Source organism: Poecilia reticulata, linkage group LG2 (assembly GCF_000633615.1).
Source record: "Poecilia reticulata strain Guanapo linkage group LG2, Guppy_female_1.0+MT, whole genome shotgun sequence".
In the NCBI taxonomy this organism is placed as follows: Eukaryota; Metazoa; Chordata; class Actinopteri; order Cyprinodontiformes; family Poeciliidae; genus Poecilia; species Poecilia reticulata.
In genome coordinates, this window is record NC_024332.1 from 3,478,852 (window position 1) to 3,499,303 (window position 20,452).

Here is a 20,452-nt window from a genome sequence, read left to right on the forward strand (position 1 = left end):
TATATATATATGGTTTCACATAATTGGTCTTCCAACATAGAAAAATGCAACAATTGAGATCCATCACTGGCAGCATACCTGACAGACATTGTTTTCTTCTAACCATTATGCCTTCATTTGTGTTTCTTCCTCCAACTCTTTCTCTCTCTGCCTCTCTGCCCTCGTCTCTCTCCATAAAAAGGCATGAGGCGATACAAATCTGGGCAGGTTGCCTTATGAAGAGTACACTCTCAATTTACAGTGTATACCTTTCAAGAATTTACAATGGGGTCTTCATTCAACAAATGTTTAGATAGTAATTCGCTGACTTAAACTGACTGCGTATTAAAAAATCTCTGCTGGAATTCCGATTCTGCTTGTCTTGGACTTCTGCTGTTCATTTTACTTCATTTATAAGGAAGAAATAAGCATTTAAGTATGTTTCAGTGTCTTTGAAATAGACATGGACGTCACTGTCTGGGGGAAAATTAGTTAAAAGTGRTAAACAAGTCATGCAAATGTGGTCATATCACATAGTAATGACACATTTCAGGGTTTTCCCTTCATCGATCACATTCAAGCCCTGTTGGAAGTTAACTACATGTTTAAATCTGAAACAATGTACTGATACCCAAAACMCTATTACATTTACAGTTAAAAATAATAAATACTGTTTATCACTCATAATTCCGCATTTCAGAAATGCTCGACTATAAAAAAAAAAACTCCAGTAAGAACACTCTGTTTTACTGAGTTTCACTTTCTGACATGAAATACAAAAAATAACTTTCTCATGATATGCTAGTTTTGTTAGCTGAACTTGTATCGTTTGTCCTGTGAAAAAATATATCTGCTGCAAAAAGTGTAACATACATGCCAGGAGGTGGCAATAATGTTTTGTCAAAGTCACAAACGTTCATACTTGGTTTCTGCTTTCATCAAGGTCTTTAAAACATGTGTTGAACCTTCTGTTTGCACTGCTGAAGATTCAACTCTTGAACACTTGGCATAGATGAGAAACTCATTCATTTTGATTCATTTAACCGCAGAACTTAAATCCCCAGAAGGTCATGTCATTTTTGGAATCACGTGGAAAAACAGAAGATGAGAGAGAGATGTAAATTAATTTACTTTATCCCTAACTGGAAGCTCTGTAAATTTTATACCCTTCTCCAAAGTACAGGTTCAATATACAAAACCGGGGCGCATCATAGAGAAATATGTAATTCATATAGGTTATGGGGCATGTTTCATAACAATGGTTTGTGTTTCTTTGTGTTTGAACCCTAAAAGAACTACATTTTTACATGTGCCAGTGCATAAAGCAAGAAAAGAAGTAACGTACCAGCAATTCAAAACAAACTACACTCAATATCATGGATATGTCTGGGTGTGGAGGCTCTAAAAGTACTGACTCTTGATAATGCAGGCAGTACTCTGCTTATCTATATTCCTTTTGCACATTCATCTACGAGACATTTTCCTTCCACTAAACTTTTGCTTGGATACAGCATTCTGTGAATCAGTTTCTTTAGCAGTTAACTTTTGTGGTTTATCACCCTTATGAAGAGTGTCAATWACTGTCTGCTGGAAAACATGAAAAATCTCCCCCATCATTTTGCATGCCATAACATTTCTGCATTACAAATGTATGAATAATGTTMATTTTTTYMAARGRWTTWMYKRAAWTWAMYYMMYTTKTTTTWATTATATTCTCATTTTTGCAGGTGCGGTACGTTGGTACAATATGYTTTTGATGAATTTTACGATTTTATTTGTCCTAATTCCTAGATAAGAGTTCTGACTCCTAAGGCAGTAGTTAGTTAGTAGTTAGCAAACAACATTCCTACAGTGTGAGGTGGATGGGCGACTCAGTTAAACATCTGTTATGTTATATTTCATCTTTTGTTGGTAGTATTGGAAGTGGGAACTATGCAAAAAATATCGGTCGGGATTATTCAGAATTTCAGATTCCAGCAGCACATCTTAGAGTATCAAAACTCGTTTTTTTTTTTTTTTCTTTGTTCTTTGTTTTTTTTTTTCTCTGATAAGTCGATTGGTGCCCGTTTCTTTCCCAGAGAGATCTAGACACTGCAGGTACGGACAAATGGAGTTGGATTGGCACACTCATTCCTACGCTATCACTTGGACATGGACCAAAGTTTCTCCGATGAGCAGACAGCAYTACAACAAACAGAGCAAGCTTCCACTAGAGCTGAAAACAACGCTGGTATGCAGATTACAGCCGTCTCTGGCACCCCCTGTGTTAGTATAGCTGCAAGAAAGAATGTCCTTTCTCTTAAATAAACCCTGCATGTYCTAATTGGGCAAATTTGACAATTCTCTGTATGGCCATCTTCGTTTATCCTTTATGTAATAAATTTTTCTCCACAGCCAGCAGAGTGGAACACATCCCAGCACACCAACAGCAACGTCTTGGGTCTGGATTTTTATGAAAACCCCGAGGTGCAATAACTTTACGATCTGGATTGGACCAATGACTCCATGCTGATGGCCTCATGCTACCCTTGGTGAGCCTTAAAGTGGAAGAGAGGGGTGGGGGGGGGGGCGAAACTACATGGAAAATACACTTATTGCTCCATAGTGAGATCCAGAGAGCGGATGCACGTGCGTGTAAACAAGCAACAGAGGCACGCTGCGAGAGAAGCAGATCAGGGAACGAAGCAAACGCTGCTGGGAGAGCTCAACATGGGCCGCGTGGTTCTTGACCCCGTGACCCACCTCCCAGTCGTGAGAACTTTCTTTTCAGACCCTGAAACGAGCGTTGCATGTACGCACACACACGCCTCCACCCTCAGCACAAGAACAACAAAACTTGAGCAGAAAAAGAAAACAACACCTCAATTTCTTTATAAAAAGGAGCAAAATTATCATACCTTTCCACCAGTGCAAGTGGACTCATGCCAAGTATGCACCCAGTAAAGCACCCCCTCCTAGTTCACTTAAAATAAGTCAACCAAGTATGTTTTGGTTAGGATTTCATACCTGCCTGCGCTTCATTCACTCTCAGTTTGAGGTTCTTATGAAGACAAAAGGTTCCCCAAAGTCAATGATGGCAGCAGCAGGGGGGAAACTAACTGCACTTCATTGCACCTTTTGTTGGAGTGATTTAATCCTTAAAAGCTCCAGGGTCATTTTCTTATGCTTTCCCACAGGTACAGTGGCTTGGAAAAGTGCCTCCTCACATGCTGTTCCCTCAAAGGCGCAAGTTTAATGTGCTTTATTGGGATTTTATGTGATGACCAACACAGAGTGGTGCAAAAATAGTGAGGTGGAAGTACAGTGATGCGTGGCTTTCAAGTTTTTTCAGGTTTTTTTTTTATTTGAAAACAATTCTTAGAAATGTGGAGTGCTTTTTAGTAAGTAATATGATACCCCTAAATAAAGCTATGATAGTTAACCCAGTGCAATTAGCTTCACTTTTGATCTGCTTGACCCTTTTTGTCGCTCTTAGAAGAAAGCGTCAGGTTTATGGTAACTTTGGAGGTGATGCAAAGTTACAAAGCTCTGGTATGAGAATTTCTTTTTGACTGGATGACAAATAAGGGATATATATATATATAAAAGTAGCAATAATGCGTTAGTTTCTACAAGTCATGCAAGGAGACATGGCAAACAAATGGGAGAGGGGAGTCACTAATCAGATTAAATGAACTGAGAGAGAAAACAAAGAATGCATATCACTCTAAACACGCCTTTCCAGCAGTGAACCATGGTGGTGGCAGCATCATGCAGAGGGTATGCTTTTCCATTACATGCAGGGGATAAAAGGGAAGCTAAGATGGTTCTAATGAAGGCATTTTTATTTGGAAAATTAGAAGTATAATTTTACTTCCACCTCATAAGCACACTCCTTTGAGTTGCTCTGTTACACAAAACCACAATAAAATATCCTAAGGATTGTAGTTTTATCATGGAAAAAAGATAAAGGAGAAAAAAATATATATAGAGAGAGATTTTTTTTTTTTTTTGCAAATTAGGACAATGTCATCAACCAAGCAGGAATAAGAATTCATGCATGTGGTTAACTAATGTCCCCTTTAAAATAATCATTTTTAAAATTACAAAACTTGTCATGCACTCTTGTTGGTTTTTCTTACCTCTGATTTCCACACGACATACGCATGAGGGCAGGTCGGCTGAACTTTCCTCTGCAGCCACCTCCGCGGCGAGAAGAGCGCGCCGGTGCTCCCCGACTGCGCAGCGCCGGCTCCCCTCACCATAAACGGTAAATCCCCCGCCGTATTCCTTTTCGGGCGCTTGGCGATATCATAGTCGAAGTGGAAATTGGAGGAAGGAGAAACGTCCGAAGGTATGGATGGGGAGGAGACCGACGGCGTGATGGGTTCTTTCAACTTCGGGATCCTGGCGCGCAAAGCCGGCTTCGCACCCGGCGGCGCACCTGCGTCGGCGGCCGCAAATTGCGCCCCGCTCATCCCATCGGTCCCGGTCCCACAGTGCCGTATGATAGCCGGGTCCAGGCTGCGGGTTTGGCGCAGCCTCCTCTTGGCTATTGCTTTGGAGGCAGGAGAGGAGCAGGAAAAGACGCTGTTGAGAAGTCCCTGCGCGGCCGACATGTCGCCTCAACTTTGGATCAGCTCAACAACTTTTCTAAAGCCTCCCCAGCGAATAAAAGTCTGGAGTTCAGAGGCGCTCCATTGAACGCAGAGCCCATGGAGCGCTGCGTAAAGACTGATCAAGTGTAACTCTCTCTTGTGCGTCTTCTGAGGAATGGGCGTGCGTGGGGCTTGTGGGTAGAGGGGAGGTGGTCAGAAAACTGTGTATTAGCCAGTGTTGAACTTTCACTTTTAAACTGCAGGAAAATAAAACGATCCAAAACCTCATCCTCTGAAATATCTTTAACAAAACCTAAATTTGTGCAGCTTACAGGTATGGAGTCATCAGACAGGCAGTAGGTCACGCACAGGCACATCCATGATTTAGCCGAGATGAAACTAGGAGTTTTAATCCTCCTCTCCTATTAATCCATCTGTCTGGTAACAGTAGACCTATCAGGGGAAGCCTTCCGTGTTCTAAAATTAGCCAAACAGTAAGTGAGCACTGGGATTAATGGCTCTTCCTCTCATATGCACTGCCTTGCATTTATACTTTTTTCTGTTGTGTAAATAAAACCTCAAACATCTTTTTTTTTGTGGGGAAACTGATTATGAGAGATCGACGCAAAAGTCATTTAGAAAATTAGACAGTTTGTTTTTAAGATTGTATCCATCCCCCTATGAAAAAGTTGAATAACATCTCATAGATACTTTCCTGTAACTTTTAAGAAGTCATTAATTTGGTTCAGGTGCTGGAGAAGAGATGCAAAGTTGCAGGACAGCAGAGGGTCTGCCACCTTTACAACCTAAAGACCCATTTTGCTCTCAAGACAGTAAAATAAAACTCGTTTAGCACATGTCACATGACTTTCAAAACGACAGACAACTTTTTAAACAGATATCTAATGTTAGAAATTTCTTGTCACTGGGATATGTTTCGCTCCACCCATCTTCACTGTTCTTGGCTATGAAAAGTATCCCTACACCATGATGCTGCCACCCCCATGTTTCACTGTGGAGATGATATGCAAGTTTTGAAAACAATGTTCATTTTCATTCCACTTCAGAATGATGCATTTCTTTGAGAAGATAAACATAAAATCCTAATAAAATAGGTCAGAGTTTTTGTTTGAAGCATGATCAAATATTAAAAGGTTTAAAAGTATGATACAATTGAAAGGAAATAGCAGGAGCCCTGACGGAGCTCATGAAGCAGCAACACATGACACTTTCACATGCAAACACAGCATGACACAACACTGATAACAACTGAGATAGATTTGACCCTTCTAAAAACAGTTTGAAAGGGGGTGGGAGGCGAAATGCAGAAGCTGTAGATTTAGATAAACATTGTCTTTTGCATAGCGGAAGAAAGACAAACCTTTCAGGAATTTATTGATGCCGACTATCAATTTAGGATAGAAAAATAATTACAGCTCAATTCAGTTTGCCTGAAATCAGTTTATTTCAATAGAATACATTTATAACAGTTGCCATTTCCAGACATTTTCTGACACAATCAGGTTAATTTTATGTAGATAAATATATAGAATCATATTTTTTTGAAATTAGACTAATTATTTATTACTGGTAGCGTCTTGAACTTTTCCCGTGTTATATTGCCATCTGCTGGTTAGGTTTTGAAATCGCAGTTTTCAAGCAGTGTTTCCTGCTGCCTTCGCGTCTGCGCGGTACGCCAACATTCATTAGAGTGCGACTGATTTTAGCAGTAATCATTGAATCGTAGTTTTTTTTTTTTCTAAAGAAAGTACTTTAAAATTAAAACMATTTTTTAAAAAACATATAAAAATACCATAATGGGTATTTTCAAACATGTTAGAGCTGACAACTGAGTGTAGAAATTTCCAGCTGCCTMTGAACGCAGCGCAGTAAAGTTTCGCCCCGTGTTCCCACAACAGCGCCATCTTTTCCAGAGGCTCCTATAGCTGTAAAACTCCCACATAGGAAAGGAAAGGGTTAAGGGGGTTTAAGAATCCGATCGATGCCTTCTCTCCCACACGTCGCCATGAACAAATGAATTCGCGGGGAATTAAATACCAGTTTCACAAAGGAGAACGAGTCTTGTGCTTTGAACCCGACCCAACCAAGGCTAAAGTCTTGTATGACGCTAAGGTAAGATTTTAACCAAGCTAACGTTGCCATTCGGTGTTTAGACCCTCGAAAGAGGAGTCATTTGCAAAAGGAAAGCGAGGCTGTTTTATGCAGTGTGGAGCCGCGAGTGACCACAAAGGAGACTTAGGCCATTATAAGAAAAAAATGCATTCTTGGTATTAATTTACCGGAGTTGTTTCCCTTTGCATAAGCRCATGGTTTCCGGGTGCGTTCGATTACATGTTTGTAGCTGAATTATGGGTTTATTTAAAAAAAGAAAACGAAAAACGTAAACAAAGCTGTAGTAGTGCAGTTTTACAGGGTTGTGRGTCCATTTGAGGAGAACTTCCAACTTGATTAATACCTCAAACATTGGTTATAGTCTTCTTTGAAAAAATACATTTTGTCATAATGATTTATCTCCTGACTTTAGTGCTGTTTAATGTCAGCATCTAATAAACAAACTCACCTCGACTGCGCAGCTAATATAGGTTTTAGTTTGCTCTGTAGCTGAATAAAGGTCCCTTTTCGGTCGTGCATTTCACTATTTTTCGTACAACGTTTCCATAAACCGAGCAAATTGCTGTTTAATAGATAGAGACAACCATTTTGTGAAAATTAGCAGCTTGAATCTTGCATTTTGCTAACCTGAGCTAGCTAGCTGTGGGTTAGCATCCCTATTTCTTCCAGCCCTGCTTGTATCTTGATATTCTGGTTGATTTAAAATAACCTTGTAATTACTAATGATTTCCGCAAGTTAGTTTCTTTTTTTTTAAACTTATCTAGTAAATAAAATATCGAAATATTGCTACTTTATATTAATGTTGCTAATTTTACTACATGTAGGCACTTGTGGCATTTTTCTTCCAGAAGCGTTAATAATGCCTGGTATAATTTTGAGTTCTATAATCAAATACCATTATATGCATCTGTATTATCATACAGATGCATACATAATTTTGGTATCATAGTATTCATCTATATAAGTAAATTTGTTCCCAAACTGAAGATGGTCTACTTTGAATGCTTAAGCCAGAATTTGAATCTACTTTAATATCAGGATACCTATTTTTGACTGAAGCTTAGAGCACAAGTTTCATAACGGGCCTAAATCTGCAGCTTTGGAATGCTTCATGAAGCAGATTCAACTTTTACCAGAAATATTCTGAAACCTCATGTGTCTAAAACCAAAAACAAGGATGTGTAAACGTATACCTCCGATTTACATTTGTTCACCAGTGACTGTTCAACTTTAATTTCATGGTGATTAACAGAAGTTTTGCTTTTGATCCTGCAGGTCCTTGATGTCTTGATAGGTACAGATGAACATGGGAGACGAGTCCCAAAGTACCTGATTCATTTCAGTGGTTGGAGCAGAAGGTAACAGTATATTCACCACGTTCTTATTTAGTTTCATGTTTGGAGCTTTTAACTCTCTCTGTATTAAACTGACGCTTGCGTCTGCGCAGCTGGGACCGTTGGGCTGCCGAGGATCATGTCCTAAGGGACACGGAGGAAAACCGCAAATTGCAACGTAAGCTGGCTCGCAAAGCTCTGGGGCGCATGTAAGTTCTTGCTCTAATCACCCGGAGAGAGATTTCAAAACGCGAATAAGCTTTCTGAATTTCATTTTGCTCCGTTTCATCCCGGCGGCAAGGAAGAGAAAAGGATGGACGAAGCGGCGACGTCGTCAGTCTGGTAACAAATCTTCTCTGAAGACTCTCCCAAAGGAGGAGGACAGCGATGATGCTTGTGAGAACTCCGACTGCAGCGCTTGATCTCCCGCTGCCGTCTGCAATCATTTCAAAGTTTTACTCTCCCCCTCCGTCAGGTTTGATCTCGACCTCGGACAGCAGCGAAGGGGACGACTCGGAGCCCGACTCTTCGAACAGCGGCGACAGCACCTTCTCGGAAGACGTCAACAAAATGGTGACGAGTCCCGCCGGGGCTATTTTCTCGGCATGGCGCTTCGAAGTATTCATCCACCTTTCGTGTTTTTAAGAGGGTCGAGCCGGAGGTTAACATGAAGCGAGAGTGCGAGGAGAAGGTGGTCCATGTGGACATCAGCATCCCGGACGTTCTGAAGAAGAAGCTGGAAGACGACTGCTTTTACATCAACAAGAGGAAGAAGGTACGGCTCGACCTCGCTGACGTTTCTGTGACGGGTTTTTGCTCTTTTAACGCTACTCCTCCGCTCTTCTCCAGCTCGTTATGGTCCCCTGTCAGACCAACGTGGTCCACATCCTGGAGTCCTACGTAAAGCACTTTACGATCAACAAGGCCTTCATGGCCAACGAGCGGTACCGGCGACAGCAGACCACCACGCAGAGCAGCAGCCCGCAGACCATTCCCCCGGAGAGGAGGTGAGGACCCCGACGGCACTAACATTAAGAAATCAGCTTTTTTGTGAACTTCTTGTTTCTTTTTCAGCGAGGAGCTTTGTAAGGAAATGGTCGACGGCTTGAGGATAACTTTTGACTTCACCTTACCCATGATCCTCCTCTACCCCTGCGAACAAGCTCAGTTTAAGAAAGTCAGCTCCTCCAGGCTGCTCCTCACGGTCAACGAAACCTCGCCCAGCTCCAGCAAGTATGTGCGTTCTGACCAAAACGCTTCCCCTCCGGTGACGGGGTGATTCTTAACTTTCCTTTCTTTTCTTTTCCAGTGCCCAACGAGAACGCAGCCCGAGTCCACCGGCTCACAACCCCCCCACGCCTCAGTCCACGGACAGCCAGCCGGCGTTGAGCGACACCTCCGCCGCCACGCCCACAGCTCCGGCCCCCACGCCGAAGCGTCGCCGCCACCCCGACATGGACTGCATCTCCTACCAGTCCTCGCAGTCCCAGTCCCTCAGGCGCTCCACCAGGAACACGTCTGGTGGAGATCGGCCCACCGAGGGAAGCAGCGGAGGTCGGAAAACGTGCCACCTTCTTTCCTTTGTGATGAGATTCATGATTGCTGACGTCTAAATATGAAACACCGACAGGTGGAGGGAGCGCTACGGCTTCTCCGCAGCTCAAACGACGTCTGATCGACACGTCAGCGCAACCCAAGTTCTTCCTCAACCTGGAAAAAAGTACGACTGATTTAATTATGAAATATTCAATGATTTGAGGTTGTAGTGATGTTGTTAATCCAGTAGATGGCAGTGTCCTTCTGGTTTAAACATCTGCGAAGTCAACCTGAGTGAGGTTGCCCCCCCAATCTTCTTCAAATTAAACAAAATTGCAATGACATGTGCATTTATGAATCAAACGTCTCTTCATTATTTTAAAGATATTAATGTTTCCAGAGGACAACAAATGTTAACCAGCCTTAGCACAATTAATTTATGAAAAATTTTGTTTTTTGTTAATGASGAGGAGACGACCTCTGGAAAGGTTTACTGTTTTTTTAATCTCAAAAGTTATAAAGGCACAAACAAAAAATGTTAAACACCATATTGTTTGATTTTGTATATATTGCTGTGGCGGTTAACCTTTATTGTTAATATCTTTAAAATGACAGCAGCACAAACATTTGAGACCATTTTCATATTATTTGCAGAATGTGGAAGGGTTTGGTGAGGGGCGACGTTCCGCAGGAGGAAATGCAATATTCATGTTTTCATTTCCTTCCCCTCGTCTCTTTACCCAGAAACTCCGGTCCACAGTGGCTCATCATCTCCGTTGCCGTTGACACCAAGCAAAGAGAGGAGCGGACTTTTCTGCGGCTTAGAGAGCCGCAGAAACAATGAGCTCAATGAGGTGGTGAAGCAGTTTACTCCCTTTGAAAGGCCTCCCACATGCTAAAATCTGTTATATATATAACAGATATATAACATATAACAGATATATATATATATATATTTTTTTTTTTTTTTTTAATTCCTGATCGTCTCATCCACTAGGTTCTGAGCTGGAAGTTAACCCCTGATAACTACCCCCTCAACGACCAGCCTCCTCCACCCTCCTACCTCTACGGATCCCAGCACCTCCTGCGGCTTTTTGGTTCGTTCTGAATTCCAGTTGCATCAAACGCAGTGTACTCAAACACAACACACTCATATTTCCCGACTTTCTCTCCTTGCAGTGAAGCTACCGGAGATCCTGGGGAAAATGCAGATCCCTGAGCGGAACCTCAGAGCCCTGATCAAACATCTGGAACTGTTCCTCAGGTACAAAACTAGAACTGGCTGAACACTACTTTGGATATCAATTTACCTAAACACTCACTTGTGAATTAAAAATGAGTGAGATAATGTATCAAGACAAAAATAAGTCACTTAAAATAAGTTCCTCCAAACTGAAATACCAGGAAATTCAGTTTGAATAACTTTTTTTTTTTTTTTTGCACATTACTGGTTTGATTTTGCTGCTTAACATCCATGAAGTCAACCTGGATCCTCCACATGCCGGGTGAAGGGGTAGGAGAGCTCGTGTTAGAGGGCGGGAGATGAGTGGGCGTTACACAAGCACGGGAGTCTAATCTTTAAATCCTCACTAGCGATCTTCAGGGATTTAGGTCTTTTCATTCTCTAATCAAACTCAAACAATACCCTCCTCCTGTCAAAAGGTAGCGCTAGAGAGCTGAACGTGTGATTCCTCCTTTTTTATGTTTTTTTTTTGTTTTGTTTTGTTTTTTGGCCTCCTGGCTGCACAAACAGCTGCAGAATTGGTTTTTGCTTGCTTTCTATGCATGTGGAATATCGATACCTGGAGCCCCAGCAGCTCCTGCCAGGGAAACGTCTCGTGCAGCATCGTCACTTGCAGGGTCAAAGGTCATCTCTTTGCCTGAAACAATCAGCTAAACGTTAACCAACTGGTTCTTAAAGACAGATGAATTACTACCCGTACTTTTATGATTTAGTCGTCAAACGTCTTTCTGTCTGTCTTCTTCTAACTTTTTCTTTCATTCATTTTATTTCTGCCTTCCTTTCTTTTTGTCAAAAATTTTATTTTTTATTTTGATTTTTTTCTAGTTTTATTCATGCACATTTTCTATGTTTCATTTAAAGTTACTATACATATATATATATATAAAATGTATACAATTATTTTTATATGTTTTCAATTCTTGTTACAATCAATATTTTGCTCGCCGTGCTGTGGACTCAGCAGGACACTGGCCACGCTCTCAGACTCAACTCTTTTGGGAAAGACTTCGTGTTTCTACTCTGTAATCAGCCTCCGGGCAGATTGTGCCGAGTGGGCAAAAACTGATTGATGTCCCAGAGACTGACGCGCAGTGCATGCTGGGATTTGGCCACAGCTGATCTCCCCGCTCTCCTCTTTCCTTCCGTAAGAATGATCGCCATTAGTAGTAGTGCGCATCATTTTGACACTCCTCTGACGGGAACTCAGTAGCATTCTAACAACAAATCAAAAAGTGATTTGCTTGCTATTAAATATGTGTCTGAGTATTATCAGCTGAGGATCAGCCTTCACAGCGCTGACTGAAAACCAACCAGAACCTGCTCTCTCTGACCTCCTTTACCTTCAGCAGCCATCGTCTCGACGTTCGCTCTTCATAAGTTCTCCTCTGATGAGGATAATTTGTTTGCATTGAGATTAGAAAGGCCGGTGGAGCTAAGATGAGATGGCAAGATTTAGAGGATTTGGCCGAGTAGCGGATACTAAGAAGATTCCGGATTAGTTTTCCCCGCTGCTGATTAGATGGGAAGAGGGGGGGGAGATTTTTTTATTTATTTATTTATTTATGCTTCTGCTGCTTCCCAACTGCTGGTCAGGCATTCCCATGTCCACTCTGTCTCAGATAGCGATTGGTTTCTTCTGATATAAAGACAAATTTATGTAGAGTTGAGAAGGTTGTCTATAAAATGTATAGAAAGGCCGAGGGGAGATGGACGTAAGGCTTCTTAGAACGAGTTGGTGGAAGTCTAGGAAAAACCACAGCATGACGTGAACTGGACCGTGTGGCCCGACTGTTTCATCCAATAACGATTAAATGTTAAAAGCATTCCCCCTGCTTGTGCCCCCTCCGACTTCTCTTTTAGGTTTCTGGCTGAGTTCCACGAGGATTTCTTTCCAGAGTCTGCATACGTGTCGGCTTCGGAGGCCCACTACAACATGAAACAACCGAGGCCGGTTTACTAAAGGAGAACCGGACAGCTTCCCTTTCTCTCTCTAAGCGCCCCCCCTACCCCCCTTCAGCATCTCCGGGCATTTCCGTCCCTTCTTCTGCTCTTCTCTAACACGCTTCCTCCTCCTGCTGCTGCCGCTGTGTGGATTCTGATACTTCCCCGTCGCTCCCGCACATGGGACTACGACTTTCTGCTTTGCTACTAACGTGGAACGCATGCTGATTTCCACGAATTCCAACCTGCGGAAGTCAAAGGTTCTCGCAACCATCACTAGTTTTTCTTGCATTTTTCCTACTTTCCTTCCCAAACGGCAGTTTTGGAGTATTCATTGAAGAACCAGGGGTAAAAAGGACACAGGAAAGAGTCGTGTGTTGCTGTTTTTCCGCCTGCCTGTGAAAGGGGAWTGTACTTCATTTTGGAAGCTTAGCTCTTTCTGAAGAGTGACTTTGTCCACTTCTCAGTGGCCCAGAATATTGCCAGACTACAACAGGACTTTTCTCTTGCCACCCTTGATTTATTTTGCTGCAATTTCTAACTCTTCTGCTCGTGAATATTGTCTTTTTCTCCTGTTTTTTTTTTTTTTAGCAAAATTTACTCTTTGAATGTTCGTTACAAAAAAGAAATTTGCTCTTTATTTTAAATTTTTACTTTTTTGAAAGACAAATGTTTTATTCAATAACTCATCCCAGTAACATTTCACTTTAAAAAGCACTGGTGTGTTCTGTTTTAACGGTGCACTAATTTTTGATGACATACTCGTCCACTCTGGATATAATATGAATAAAAACCTAATCGGATTATCTGGTGAAAATGTAAATATGTACACGATACCCATATGCTATTTATTTTTCACTCTGACAGGATCTCAAACTTAAAGCAAATAATCTAAAAGGTGTTCTAAAAGTTGTAGGGTGTTTTTTTTTTTTTTTCATTTCCTTGAAGTGATTTTTTTCCCCCCCCTCTATTGTGACTGTTTGTAAAAACATAAATAAAACAACTTTTTCTAAAATCGTCACCTTTTTCTACTCATGCTTGCCTAAGATGTGCAGGATGTGGTGTATTTTTCATGCTGATGAACCCCTGGCAGTGAGGTGGAGTTGTATTTTTTCCATATATATTAAAAAGTGCAAAAATCAAATGTAATTGTGGAGACCCCTTTGGTTTCAGTCTTCATTTTCTATGATGGCGGTCTAAAAAGAACAGTGCTGTTCTCATCTATAAGCAGATGGTTTTTTTCTTTTGTAGAGCACATCTACAAGAAAAAMGTCACTTTTGCCAATTGTGGCCGTTGGACAGATTTTTTGTGGCCCTTGCTCCGTTTTAAGAAAGATCTAACTTTTATCAGACTTTTTTTAGTTTTAATCAGCAAAATTAATACTGACATAATAAATGTTAAGAACAATTCAATGCATTCGTCTTTTAAAAGCAAACTTTTCTAATAAGTAGAACCGTGTTTATCCAGAGATTTGTACTGAAAAGTTGACTTTGCTGCAGCCACATAAGTCTTTTAAATATTTTATTTAGCTTGGCTAAATATAGCAAGCATTTTGAAAGAAAGTGACCAAAATTCAGATAACGGAATAAATTTGTTGAAAAGTAGATGCCTTATAAACAAACTCAAGGCCTGCAGCCAAAATCGGGCCCAAGATATGAATTTATCTTGCTCTATAGAGTCCAAAGGACCATAGAAATGGAACTTTAAGATGACAGTTCTGTGCTTGAATCTTATTTTATCAATCTAATCCGTTTGTTTAGCTTGTATCAAATTAAATCAATGTGAAAAGTTAGATCAAGTCACAAGTATTTGGAGATTGTAGCTGGTGGTTTGGTCCCTAACCACAATGAATTTGAACTTTACGTGACAAACATTCATTCCTGTTCTCCTTGACTATACAGTCTAATGGATGTATGCTCACCTGAATATGCACAGCTGAACATGATATAAAGGTCAATACTGATTAAAGCTTAGATTTCAAAGAAATCAGATCACCACTCTGTTCTTCCTCTATACTTTACCACCTYCCCTGTCTGAAGAACTGTGCTCTTAGTTTGCTCCCATTGCACCTGTGGGAAACTGGCGAGCATGTTCTCCCCACATCAGAGGTCTAATTGGTTTTAGTGGTGAACCTTAATTGAATTTTGCCTGGATCAGTCCTCTAGTAATGAACCACGTACCAGTGCAACCTGAGACGACGCTCTCTCAGCCGGCGCTATCGCGTAGCCGCAGAAGCCGCRAGTTCAAGCCTCTCCATGCATTGCCAATCGATTTCCTATCCTGCGCCGGCACTATCAGATTACCCCATAATTTAATTGTTGCGGGGCAAAAATGGAATGTAATGAGATGTGAGCAATCGCCTGTGAAGTGCTGCTGCTTGCACCTATTACCCGGGATGTTTGGCCCCGTCTATCTTCATCKGTGCTTTTCTGTTTTTCCCTTCCCGCTATCTCTTCTTCAGTCTAAGTGGTTTTCTTTTCTTCCTTCAAATCCTGATCTCAACTCTCTGATGTTCATTCTTATTGGTCCTTACTCTCTCTTGCACTTGACCGTAGAGTCCACACCAATCTAAAAGTATATTCTGACTTGTCCACAAGCTCATGGCTCTTCAAGACATTTCCTAGTGTGCTCTCTCTGCATTTGTCTCCCTGCACAGCTGGGTTTGTCTTATTGTAGTYKCCATGGGCTCCAAACACGGACTGTTTGAGGAGTGGGTGGATACCAACTCTTCCTTTTCCTCTGACTCGTCCTGGACGTCGTTTGACCTCAGCACTGACCTGACATCAGTCAGCTCTGAACAGTCGGCGACAGCCCCCGGCATCAGCTGCAGACCTTTAGAGGACCGGCCTCCAAACGAGCATCGTCCACTTGCACCCGAAGGGCGAATTGGCAAAGCCGAATGGAGGGAGACATCTTTTCTCAATATGTGAGTAAGACTGAAACGTTTGGCTGAAAATATAAGCGGGGAATTGATTATTCTCATAGTGTTTGAAGTTGACATTTCAATAGATCTGCCAAATTAGGTGAGTGCTGCAAATATAGCAATGGACTTGACTCTGAAGTTCTGTGCCTGAAGCATGCAAGTGAAACTAAGGTTTCAGCTCACTCTGGCGATGATTATCCGTTTCATCAGATTTTAATCACAAGTGCTTCTGCAATGGCGACATGATTCCCTGTAGCAGGACGGCGAGAGCGGACAAAACAAAACCCCGCATTAGTTTAGATGGAGGCTATAAATCACAGCTCCTCCTGGAAGTCCTCCGAGAATGTCTGGGAATTGGGGAAAACCAAGGGTATTATTCACCCGCGTTTAGTCTCTTCTTTCTCATTTCCTTTCATTTCACAACCCACCGTCGCGCTTTAAGGATCTGATAGGTGGAATTGCATTTCTCCGTCACACAAAAGCCTCGGCGTTCGCATCGCCCGTGTTGTTTCTGGTCAGGTTTTCATTTTTAATCACCGAAGAAGTTTTACATCTAGGCAGAGCGGCTGTCTGCTTCAGGTGAGCACAAGTTCAACCAGGGACAACTTTTCTCTGTATAAATCTGTCGTTGACCTCACATGCTCGCTAAGTTTTGTAATTTTGTTATAGCGTATGAGTTCRTGACCTAGTCATGATTTTTAAATTAATTTTATGCTTTTTAGTTTTGAAGAGTTTTTACTTAGTACATTTAAACTTCTTGGATAATTAAAATTCAAGCTTAAACGTTTAAGACATTTATGTTAATTATTTGTGCTCTTGAACTGTCCAATTGAGTTGCAGTAACATTACTCTGTTCAAGCAGCAGGAGAAAACCCGGGTAACTGCGACATTTGCCAGGACGATGGAAAATGTTGTTGGCTTTAAACTACAACTTTTTGAAAGTCTCTGTCACCTTAATACCAGCCTGCCTGCATGGTTGACTTGTRCATTTAGGACAGCTTAGTTTCACTGAACCATCTGGGGGGGAAATTGACCATCTAATGAAAATGAAAAAAAAAAAACAAAGAATGTTTCTGTTGATAACTCGCTGTTTGGACTCCTGCTGTGCTGTTTTCTTTTTAACACTAGTAAAGAAAGAAAAGTACTTATACTGCAAAGACAAAAGGAAGGTCCAACATCATGTGCAGAAATACCTGTTTCCACTTATTTTACTTCTTTTTTTTTTTTTTTTTACCTTTTCAGTTTTTCTTTTGATTTTCTTTCCTCCTCTTTCTCCCACTGTTGTTCAGCATTTATGCTGGTGGCAGGCAGAGGATTAAGATATGGTTAGGCTTCTTACGGAAGAGGGTATTTCCATGTTCTGGCGCACTTTGCATCATTAGTTTGGTCTTCCAGGGAATTTCAAAGGAAGCCTCCATTTGTAGGCTTCAAACTCAGTTTCATTACATTCATTTCAAATAAGAGAAGATAGAAAATGTCTGCGAATGTTTCATGATTAATGTGAAATGATTTTAAAACATGAGTGCATGACTGTTACACTGTTGTCTACCTGATACAATTCTAAGAATGATCATTTCTTCTGCATAAATATGATCTTCATGGAAATACAGATTTTAAATGGATTTTTACCCAGCCCTGGTTGTAGCCTGGTTTATTATTAATCGTTCTTTGTGAATAAGATGTGATTAATTACTTTTCAAGGCAACAACAAGAATCTATGACACCTGGGAGTTTACATCACATTGCATCACTTCCCCGCGTTTAAGGATCAAGAGTGAAAAGAGATGTGAATTATGAAGTGATAACAGCATTGAATGGTAACTTCGCTTATGTTTTTTTCTCAAAATTAGATGGGACGGCTCAGTCGGAAGTAGCTTTGTTCATGCTGGAAAATTAACGGTTTGCCAGTCTTTAGGCAATTTTATCAGATAAATGTTTCATGAAGGCCACCCTTTGACCTCATACTTCTTTATACCTGCATGTGCAGCGATCAGATGACATGACTTTACTTTTGTTTTTTTTWWAAATCGTTCTCTTTTCTTTTATCCTCTTAGTTTAAAAAAAGGAGCAAAGACATAACAGGGCAGTGATGTTTGCATGGTTTTTTTTTTCCGTGTTCATCCCATGAGATATTAGTCCCAGTAGTCGGCATGGACAGGTGCTCTATTGTGTTTCCTTTTGTCATTGTGTTCTTTGCTTTAATCTCACCCTGCTTTACGAGAGCACTGGATCATAATCATTGATCCTTACTTTTAAATACAAACTTGCACACATTTCAGCTGCTCTGTTTGTGGTGATTTATATATATCACCAAAACTTCAACACTTAATCTGGAAAAATTAATTTAGGGGAAGCCAAACGTCTTGAAAGTTGGCAACAATCAAACAATAACGGTGGTGGTAGTGTGTCTGTGACCGCTTTGCTTCATCCAGACTTTAATTATGTTGTGTTGTTAACAAAACCCTTAAATTAGCTAAATAAAATAATTTAGACAGGATGTGTTTGTCTGCTGTCAAATTGTGTTTACTCTAAAACATTTGTGTGATGGAAAAGCAAAAGCTAACGGACGCTAATACTTTTCTCCCTTGTTCCCTCTGTTCTGTAACACTGCTGATGTGCATTCGTGTGTGTGCGTGCGTGGGTGCGTGTGTGTGCGCGTGTGTATGGGTGCGTTGTCTTTCATGTAGGTATTTGTGTGTCCATGTGTTTGTGTGTGAATGAAGTTTATCCCCGCTGGCCCAGATGYCCCGGCTAAATCCATCACCAGCGGCGCTGCACAGCATTGCTAAGCTGGAACATTTGGCACCAAACTAGAAATGAAAAAAAAAACACGCGCACACTGAGACATACACACGCAACACACATGTACGCACTGAGAAAATTGAGTTTGGGGATTTTTTTTTTAAGAGATTCAGAGTTGGGTTTGTTTTTCTTTCAGTGGAGGAGTTAGACTGTGAGCAGCGAAGCAGCTCTTCAATGTTCTGAGCCTTTTAGCAGTCGTGGGGCTGGGGCTTCCATCCCACTCACACCGACCCATTATTCCTTCATTGCCTGGAAGAAACGATGGAGCCGTGTGATGATGATGACGAACTGGGAATGTTAACAGCTTTCCAGTAAGTTTTCATAGCCTTTTTTTTTWWATATTTTGGTTGCTTATGCCAGAGTGACTTGATCAAACCCACCTATCTGGGGTTTCGACTCTGTTAGGTTTGATTTTGTCATTGAAACATTTAGGAAGCTTGTTGAGTCTCACTTTTTCATAACCTTTTTTTGTTTTTTTTGTATAAAAATATTAAATTTATTGTAAAATAAGCATAGAAAGATTCAATGAGTTTGTAGCTATTTTAGTAGACCGCTGTAGAATAAGAAAAGTTGATTGGACTCACAGACAGATGTGTTTATTACTCAGTCAGTGTGATTATCAGAAATTATTTCAGTTTTGTAACTTGTCAATAAAAGTTAATTAGCTAGAACAACTTTCCACTGAGTAGTCGTTGCACTCAGGATTTTTTAAAATATCAATATATAGTGAAATAATCAACGTGAAAAATCTTAGTTTACTAGAGACTGGAGGAGAAATCACATCTAAGACTAATCAATAATGGTCACTTGCTATTGCTGTCCAAAAATGAAACACAAAAGGAATTATTAACAATTTGACTCCCAATGTTTTGGGAGGAAGGTTATTTAATGGTCTAATTCTGTTTTGATCACTTTTATAAATCTGAGAGTTTTAAATGGGGGAAGAAATCATGAGATACAGAACATCCAATCAGAAGGGGACTTAGTGTAACTATGGCAACAAGTTGCCTGGGGAGGATATGTGACTTTACTAAAATTGTACAACAAACATTTGGAAGGTCAGAAATTATTTTTAGAAACCAGACCATTATTTTTTAGAAACCCCTCTGACTACTGAATTTTTGGAAAATATGCTAGCATATTTCCTGAAGCTAGGTTCACTATCCAGCTTCAGATCAGAATTGCCCTTTCTGATCTTGAATCACTGAACTGGCGGCACATTACGTAAAGACGAGGTGATTCCGAGCTAGGATGAACCCAGGATTACCCCTTGTAATTACTGAGCACCTATAGAGATTAATTCATGGCTTTAGAGGGTTTAGCTAGCTGTCAACTGGGAAGTATGGCTACATCATTGTGTGAGTGCTTTTAAAAGGTTGGTAGGATGCTGGTCCAGTAAAATCTTACATTTTACTGGACACTCTTAAGTGACACGTGGCGCTCTCTAGTTTGTGTTTGTATTTCTTAAAACATTTGTGTATACCTTTGATATGGTTAGCCTGGTCATATCGGGAATCAACTGGCAACCTTAATTTTAGCAGTTAAGATTATATATCTATACATTTCATGTAATTTAATTGTCCTGTTGAAAAGGATGAAACTTTATCAAATCCAATAAGCAGATAAAAGCTGCATACGTTACATGCTAGAAGAAGAAAAAAAAAAACCATTTTATTCACATTGTGAGTCATCCTAACTAAATTGAAATAAACAACCTACTTGAACTGAATCTGAACCCACAGAGGAGGACAAAAGTAGACATAAGCTTTTTGTCTCCTTTTCTCCTTGTACACACTGACCCGTGCAGCTGCCGGTCAGCGGTGAACTTTAGGATTTAGGAGCGGCAAATCGCAGCATCACTGTTTAAGGATTACTGCAAGGAGGTGATGGGTCATTGGTGAGGAAACATGTGGCCCGGGGAAACAAGTCAAACAAATTTTGACAGACAGGCAGACATGGACTGATTTTCTTACAATCTGTAC

General features: G+C 40.8%; 3 protein-coding genes across 4 annotated transcripts in view; 2 read left to right on the plus strand and 1 right to left on the minus strand.

Moving 5' to 3' along the window:
• LOC103476944 (rho GTPase-activating protein 6-like) overlaps positions 1 to 4,921 on the minus strand; it is a 64,616-nt gene extending 59,695 nt beyond the window's left edge. The window contains exon 1 of the mRNA XM_017308907.1: positions 4,101 to 4,921. Coding sequence (XP_017164396.1) covers positions 4,101 to 4,577 — 477 coding nt within the window. The 5' untranslated portion in view covers positions 4,578 to 4,921. The remainder of the gene's footprint in view (positions 1 to 4,100) is intronic.
• Positions 4,922 to 6,467: 1,546 nt separating this feature from the next.
• Positions 6,468 to 13,385, plus strand: LOC103475945 (MSL complex subunit 3). The gene is made up of 14 exons (XM_008427944.2): positions 6,468 to 6,689; positions 7,966 to 8,048; positions 8,138 to 8,233; positions 8,326 to 8,420; positions 8,500 to 8,597; positions 8,671 to 8,799; positions 8,874 to 9,031; positions 9,099 to 9,257; positions 9,334 to 9,578; positions 9,655 to 9,744; positions 10,305 to 10,414; positions 10,558 to 10,657; positions 10,740 to 10,824; positions 12,664 to 13,385. Exons 1-14 carry the CDS (start codon positions 6,591 to 6,593, stop codon positions 12,761 to 12,763), a joined length of 1,647 nt encoding a protein of 548 aa, XP_008426166.1. The 5' UTR covers positions 6,468 to 6,590; the 3' UTR covers positions 12,764 to 13,385.
• A 2,116-nt stretch (positions 13,386 to 15,501) lies between these two features.
• The window catches only part of LOC103475928 (FERM and PDZ domain-containing protein 4), a 48,980-nt gene continuing 44,029 nt past the window's right edge, over positions 15,502 to 20,452 (plus strand). The window contains exon 1 of one of the 2 annotated variants that reach the window (XM_017303731.1): positions 15,502 to 15,671. Coding sequence is in view for 1 of the 2 variants with exons in the window: in XM_008427925.2 (XP_008426147.1) it covers positions 18,732 to 18,781 (50 nt within the window). In the remaining variant the exon portion in view is untranslated. Of the gene's footprint in view, positions 15,672 to 18,630; positions 18,782 to 20,452 lie in introns of those variants that run through there. The other variant, XM_008427925.2, reaches the window with a different exon arrangement.

What these genes read in the sequence shown, in the direction of transcription:
- LOC103475945 (XM_008427944.2), top strand. Translation starts at nt 6,591, where the DNA reads ATGAATTCGCGGGGAATTAAATACCAGTTTCACAAAGGAGAACGAGTC. An exon ending in CACCGAGGGAAGCAGCGGAG is followed by an intron (nt 9,579 to 9,654) that starts GTCGGAAAACGT and finishes AAACACCGACAG; the next exon opens with GTGGAGGGAGCGCTACGGCT. An exon ending in GCACCTCCTGCGGCTTTTTG is followed by an intron (nt 10,658 to 10,739) that starts GTTCGTTCTGAA and finishes CTCTCCTTGCAG; the next exon opens with TGAAGCTACCGGAGATCCTG.